This window comes from Pundamilia nyererei, unplaced genomic scaffold (genome assembly GCF_000239375.1).
Source record: "Pundamilia nyererei isolate P.nyererei 1_Seehausen unplaced genomic scaffold, PunNye1.0 scaffold00169, whole genome shotgun sequence".
Taxonomy (NCBI): Eukaryota; Metazoa; Chordata; class Actinopteri; order Cichliformes; family Cichlidae; genus Pundamilia; species Pundamilia nyererei.
In genome coordinates this window covers 473466-481073 of record NW_005187570.1, presented here as the reverse complement: position 1 = coordinate 481073, position 7608 = coordinate 473466, and the positions used below count along the sequence as shown (strand labels likewise).

Below are 7608 nucleotides of genomic sequence, written 5' to 3'. Positions count from 1 at the left end.
AAAAAAAAAAATGACGAGTCAAGTGGCCGCGTGACCCACTGTCCACTTCCTTATCTGATCATGTGATTAACAGAGCTAGCGAACGGAGCAGCTGGACAGACTATTCTTCACTATTTCAGCTTGAAGGTAATGGCAGCTTTATTAGTCCTTTTCGCAATATGAACGCATTGAGACGGCTACCAAAGGCACCGTTTGTCCTTTTTACATGGCTGACAGCACGGAAATGACTTTCTGTTGTTTTTGCAACACAGGGAAAAAGAAATTAGAAATCCTTGGTGAAATTAATAGTTTTTAAACCAAACAGTATACCTTGCTAGTATAGTTAATATTGCTTTTTTTGCATGAGCTAGTTTAAATGTAAGATGACAGTGTTATTGTTGGCTATTGTGGCATAAAGTTATCTCTCTAATAGCCTTTGGTCATCTAATAATAAGTAAGTGGTGTTATTATGGGAACTAAAGCCCCTATGGAGAGAGGTTAAATTCAAAAACCTCACAAATGTATGTGATATAAACTATGGTAATAAGTTATGATTCACATCAGACAAAGGAATTTTAATGTACATAAAAATATACACCGATTTCAACAAAAAAGTCCCTCTTTACACACAATTTTTAATGTGTAACTTTACAAATGTGATCATTTTTACTTTCAAAAAGCTTCCTCTGAGTGTAAATGTCTACAGATATTTGACATGATGATGTCACATGTGTGAGGTTTCGAGACACTTTTTGCCTATGTTCTCTATGCTTATCTTCAGCTAGCTTAACAAATGTACATCATGGTAAAAAAATTGTCTTAAAAATATTTTTCAGACTCACCGATTCTTCATGGATTTAATGGACGTTGCATTTATTTTTTCGAACCAAGCTCAATTTTTCCGATGTTTTGCATCCAAATAAACAGATTTGACCAATTAGATCGCTGCCTTTGGCAACAAGCACGCTCATAGCTCAAATCGGGCACCCCCAGCTGCCTCCTCTGGTGACTGGGGCAGATGTTGAGACCTGGCTGTCCTCACCCTGGGCGGCAACCCCCTCCTCTCCTGCTCACCCTGGCCTTACTGATAAAACTGTAGTTAGGAGGGGTCGTCTCGATGAGAACAGCTCCACTGTTACTTTGGTCCAACCAAGTTTCAGTTAAAAACATAAAATCAAGGCTGTGCTCAGTGATTAAATCATTAATTAAAAATGTTTTCCCAGCTAAAGATCTAACGTTTAATAAAGCCAACTTAAGTGTTTTAGAGGTATTATTTGCCCCCCTCATGTTTGGGAGCAGTCTGTGGCACACAAGGTATGTTTAATATATTTAAAGATCTTTTAGGGTGCAGCTCTCTGTGTTTTGACCAGGCCACATGTCTCCTTCTGTCACCTAAAAGTACAGAAATTTTAAAACCTTCTAGTAAACAGGGTCCCAGCTTCTCCTGGGAAAAGTCACCACTGCCATAATCCTCGCAGCCCGGACCCTCCACACATCACACATCAGACTGCGGAGACAGGGCATGAAGGTGGTAAGGAGGAACTAAGGGGGATGAGACTGGGCAATGTGACTTCGATTGCTCTGTTGAGGGTGGGGCTCGATGGCGAACCTTTGGCTGCTCTAGTGGGGGGTTTATGGGGGACAAAAAGGGATTGGGACGGGGGTAGATCTGAGCCCAGCATTGACCCGCTCCATCATCTCCTCAGTGAATTTCAGGTGTAGGGAGGGGGAGGAGGGTGATGGCGTGTCAGGGGTTTGGGGGACTGGGGAAGTTTGTGGTCCCTGGTCCTGGTTGTTGGTGTTGTTGAGAGAGTTGGAGGCAAATAGGGACCCCTCTTCTTGCCTCTGATCTCTCTCCTTTCTGAAGCTCTTCGGGGGTGGGGGCAGATGAGGCTCCTCTTCAAGGTTTCTGCTGGGCTTTGTCTGTTCTTGGAGTACTGTTTGTTCCTCTATATGACATGACTCCTCCTATAGGCTAATTGCTATCTGCAACAACAATACGTCGTTCAAGTGGAACAGCGAAGCGCAAGTACGAAAGCTAAGGGGGTTGTCACATGATTGGGAAGGCATTGTGGGCTCAGCCAATCAGAGCCAGCGGATTTCGTTACACGGGCATTTTGCCGTAACACAGGCAAAAATATTGCCGTTCAGTGCCTTCGTAACTTGAATTTTTCGTTAAATGGGGTATTCGTAAGTCGCGGTTCCACTGTAATTTCCCACTGCACATCTGCTGATCTCTCACAGCACACCCAGTGGTTTTCAACATCTGATCTAGACAATACACAATAATCAAGTACACCCAAAGCAACTTTGTGTCAGGGGTGATACGCTCAGTATGGGCAGTTGGCATTCCTAATGGAGTGGTTGCAAAAGTAATGCAGTTTCTTGTGATTGAGTCATGCAGTAATGAACCTGTAAGTGTTAGTTCTTTTGTCTGGTTAAGTAGCATGATGGTAAGTGGACTGGTTCTTGTATAGCACTTTTCTACTCTGCGCACTCAAAACACTTCACACAACTTGTCTCAGTCACACAAGTTCTTTCTGTGCTTACTATCTACCATCCACACACATTCATATTCCAAGGATATTTGATGTGCAGACTGAAGCAGCCAGGCATTAAATCACCAACCCTCTGATTAGTAGATGAGCTGAACTACATCCACCCGTGATGTTATGCTGGTATATTGGTAAGATTATGTTTGGGCATTAGTTTAATAGCAGCGACCAACCTCCAAACGGTTTTCAGTCAGGTTGGTTCAAGCAAAAAGAATTCCATTTGGAGAACAGAGGTACCTGCCAAAGCATGAATCTGGTGCAGTGGTTGCAAAGCAGACAGTTTCACTTACAAAGGATATAACTTTCTTTACACTTTTTATTTAATTATGTGGAAGCTGCAACAATTTCTTTTCTCTCTGAAAAATCACTGAGCAGCAAACCCCATGAGAGAATCATGTTTGTTTTTTATAGGTGAATATTCTGTATTTGTTTCCAGCTTTGTCTCTTACATACAGAGATTTATCTGGACTGTGTGTGTGTGTGTTTCAAAGACACTGACTTCCTCTGTTATTTTCAAAAATGTTATTTCAAGTTTCTTGAACGGTTGGTCCATGCAGTCTTTCACAACAGTCATGAGCCCTTCCCCATTTTTGTCCCAAGTCAGCCTCTCAGTGGTACACTTTTTACACCCAGTCATGTACTAAATAATCAGATTTATTTAGGATTTTCCACCTCTTTGTTTTTAAATTGCACCACTTTTACAAGCTTGTGTTGCCCTTGTTTCACTTTTCTGTTATCCCACCTAAAACCTATTCCAACTTCTAAAAAATGTCAATTACAGTCATATTATTACAGTCACAATATTTTTGCAGATTTAAATACAGACATATTTGCATAATTCTACAGTTTCAGTACCACCTTTACACTTTAAACATATAACTATAAACCAAGAATCCATAAATTTTTTTCACAAACTAATTTTAATGTTCTTTTTGAACAGGAACAATGTCAGTGGTGACGCTTGAAAAGTGTCGAGAGAACATTCGGAAACAGTTGGACAATGTAGTGGACTTCTGGCTCAAATACTCTCTTGACAGAGTACATGGGTACTGCCTTTACACTGGAATATGTTTGTACTGCTATATTATCCAAATCCTTGTAATGAGTTCTTTTGCTTTCTATTTTAGAGGCTTCTTCACGTGTATTGGAAAGGATGGGAAGATCTATGATGAGCTGAAATATGTCTGGCTACAGGGTAGACAGGTGAACCTCGACAGTGATTGTAATAATCTGCTGTTACATTAGGTTGTTCAGTGTGAAGATTTTGCTATATATGTGTCTCACAGGTGTGGATGTATTGTCGCTTGTACCGAACCATGGATCGCTTCCACAAGCCTGAAATCCTTGAAGCAGCAACAGTTGGTGAGTGTGAATGTAATGCTTGACTATACAGCTCTGTATCATGAGCATTGTGTTTTTCTCAGAAGTGACAGCGTCCAGTCGCTGTTACCGAGAGCAGCACATAATAAAGGTTTCTTGCATCTTTTTTAATATGCATTTACTGTGTATTTATATCACAAACGATAAATGTTAATCATTGACTTGACTGACTTGAAAGGTCTCATATCTTAGCAATCAATTTATTTCTGCTTTTATGAGTTTGTTTTTTTAACATTCTAGGCCAGCCGTCCCCAACCTTTTTGGCACCACGGACCGGTTTATGCCTGACAATATTTTCACGGACCGGCCTTTAAGGTGTCGCGGATAGATACAACAAAATAAAACTAGTACCGGTACAGAAAAAAAGATTTATTCATAACACACGTGAAAAGACCCAGGAAAACCGAGTTAACGGTAAAAATGATAACAAAATAACGCTGCAGACCGATAAAAACCCTGAAAACTATACATTTCACACCTGAGCCTCTACTCTCGCGGCCCGGTACCAAACGACTCAAGGACCGGTACTGGTCCGAGGCCCGGGGGTTGGGGACCGCTGTTATAGGCAACAAGGTATAAAGTATGACCTGTGATTAGTGGATGTTACTTCTAACACTGAAGCACCAAGGCCTCTGTTGAACAAAGGGGGGCGTGTCCAAACGAAGCCCATGTTGAAGCCCAAAGATAAGCAAGACCTCGTTTCTCTGAAATGATGCGACTGCCCTGTTATGTGATTGGAGCTGTTTTGTGAACTGGATCTGAGGATCATCACAAGCTTGCAGGGAGATTGTAAGCACACTGGCCATCGCCAGTGTGTGAATGTGTGTGTGAATGTGTGTGTGAATGTGTGTGTGAATGGGTGAATGACTGAATGTAGTGTGAAGCGCTTTGGGGTCCTTAGGGACTAGAAAAGCGCTATACAAATGCAGGCCATTTACCATTTAAAAAGGTGAACAATATCGGCAGTTAGGGAGCATTCTGACATGATAGCTCCCAATAATAACAAATTATTATCTTCTCAAATCAGTTTAGAGAAGCTATCTATATAAAGGGTAGCACGATGGTGTGATGGTTAGTCCTGGTCCTGAGTTCGACTTCACCACCTTGCTGGGCCCTTTCTGTGCAGAGATTGCACACTGGCCACCCACTCACCAGCTCTGTAACTTTTAAGGGAGATAAACTTGGCTTTTGGAGGCAGAAACTCTTTCCCCAGCCCAAAGACTTTTTCCATCTTGAACAAACTTATTTCCCTTTTGTTGGGCTTACCCCCACCAGAGCTGCTTCCAAGCTCGCACTTCATACTACTCCTCTTTAATCCTTTTGTTGGTGGAGTGGTGGCCTGAGGATCAGGACCCTGTAACTGCTGCACTCCCTATTCCTTCATCCGGGAAGAAGTGGGGCTCCTGTTTCGGGCACTCAGCCTGTACCTGCCGACGTTGACACCAGCCAGAGCCTGCAGCTCCATCCGCTTTCCTTGCTACACACATCCTTTAGGTCACTTGCTGGGCCACCCGGGGAGTTTCATCTCTGTAAAATCTTAGGTTGAGGTGACTGCTGCTGAGCCAGCCAACTCTGAAACTGAGTTTTACATCGCTAAAGGGGTGATCGTGGCTCAAGAGTTGGCAGTTTGTCTTGTAATCAGAAGGTTGCCGGTTCGAGCCCTGGCTCGGACAGTCTCGGTCATTGTGTCCTTGGGCAAGACACTTCACCTACCGCCTACTGGTGATGGCCAGAGGGGCCGATGGCGCGATATGGCTGCCTCGCTTATGTCAGTCTGCCCCAGGGCAGCTGTGGCTACAACTTTAGCTTGCCTCCACCAGTGTGTGAATGTGAGAGTGAATGAATAGTGGAATTGTAAAGTGCTTTGAGGGTCTCGAATAGCGCTATATAAATGCAATCCATTATTATTATTATTATTATTATTATTATTATTATTATTATTATTATTAAAGCATCTCAATCAGAAATTGAGTTTTAGAGGCTGTTGCACCACCTAGGACCTCACCAAAGATCGTGTGTCTGATAAGGACTGAGCATCTACTCATGGCTGCTAACATCCTTTGTACTTGGACTGGCCAGCTTCATGCCTGCAGTGTGGTCTGAGCTAGGACCTTCTGGAGTCCCAGTTGCCAGGAGAGACTACACAGCCTGCGGTGCCACAGTCTTCAGCCTCAGTTGAGGGCCTTCCACAGACCCAGCATCCAGTGTTGGCTGAGCATCCAGTGTTGGCTGAGCATCCTGTGTTGCCCGAGCATCCTGTGTTGCCCTAGGCTCCAGAGTCAGCTATGGGTCCTGCACAGCCTCACCCAGCCTTCAAAGTACTTTGTGAGCCTTGCACAGCCTAAGCTTTATGATATCCTGCATATCCTGAGAATCCTGAGCTTCCTGCATCTTCTTAGAGTCCTGAGATTTTAGTGAACCCCAAGTCTAGGCATTCTACGATTCAACATTCTACGCTGCCACGGATCCCCAACACTTCAAAGTGCATGAGGGTCTCAGTCTTCACAGGGGGTCACTTGCTGGGCCTCCTGAGGAGATCCATCTCCTCCATCATCACTAGCCCCCAGACAAATAACTAGCGGTATCCTGTCGCCTACGCCTCCCCCAGCCTTTAGAGAGTTTCCTTCATTACTGGCCTCCAGAGGGTTTCCATGGCCTTTGTCACTGGCCTCCAGCAAAGGCACCAGAGGTACTCTGTACTCTCTGTCGCCAACAGCCTCCAAATGGTTTTCTTCACCTCAGGTGCTGCTGACCTCCAGCCAAACCTCCTGAGGTGCTCCTCCATTGTCACTGGCTGCCTCCTTGGGCACCAGAGTGATTTCATCACTGGTCTCTTGGACATTCAATTCAGTTCAGTTCAATTCAATTTTACTTATATAGCGCAAAATCACCGCAACAACAAGATGTTTAATATTGTAAGGTAAGGACCCTATAATAGTACAGAGAAACCCCTTATGAACAAGCAATTAGGCAGAAGTGGGAAAGAAAAACTCCCTTTTAGGAGCAGAACCGGGCTCAGGAAGGGGCAGTCTTCTGCTGTAACCGGTTGGGGGTGAAGGGAGGAAGACAAGACATAAGACATGCTGTGGAAGAGAGCCAAAGATTAATAATAACTCGTAATTAAATGCAGAGGGGGTGTATAAACAAATGGTGAATAAAAAGGAGTGAGAGAAGGAGAAATGCCCAGTACATCATGAGAAGCCCCCTGCAGCCCAAGTCTATTGCAGAATAAGTAAGGGAGGATTCAGGGTCACCTGATCCAGCCCTAACTATAAGCTTTGTCAAAAAGGAATGCTTTAAGCCTAATCTTAAAAGTAGTGAGGGTATCTGTCTCCCAAATCCAAGCTTGGAGCCTCTTCAACAGATGAGGGGCCTGAAAGCTGAAGGCTCTGCCTCCCATTGTACTTTTTAATATCCTGGGAACCACAAGTAGCCTAGCAGTGTGAGAGCGAAGTGCTCTATTTGGGGTGATATGATGCCATGAGGGTGTAAGTCCGTCTGAGTGATTTCCTTTCTTTTATCTTTTGCTGCTTGTTCTGGGATAAAGCTTTCATTTCTTTATTCAAGTTAGTGATGTTGCCACAGTAGAGAATTTCAAAGGAAAAAACTGTCTATCCGGTTGTTCAGTGATGACGCGACGAATCCTACTTCCGGGCCTAAAGTAGTCTGCGTTTAATATGGCTTTTGTGTTGTT

General features: G+C 43.7%; 1 protein-coding gene across 1 annotated transcript in view; it reads left to right on the top strand.

Moving 5' to 3' along the window:
• The first annotated feature begins 17 nt into the window (after positions 1 to 17).
• Positions 18 to 7608, top strand: part of renbp (renin binding protein) — a 21588-nt gene continuing 13997 nt past the window's right edge. The window contains exons 1-4 of the mRNA XM_005745870.1: positions 18 to 126; positions 3475 to 3580; positions 3662 to 3737; positions 3821 to 3896. Of these exons, the coding sequence (XP_005745927.1) occupies positions 3480 to 3580; positions 3662 to 3737; positions 3821 to 3896 (253 nt within the window). The 5' untranslated portion in view covers positions 18 to 126; positions 3475 to 3479. The remainder of the gene's footprint in view (positions 127 to 3474; positions 3581 to 3661; positions 3738 to 3820; positions 3897 to 7608) is intronic.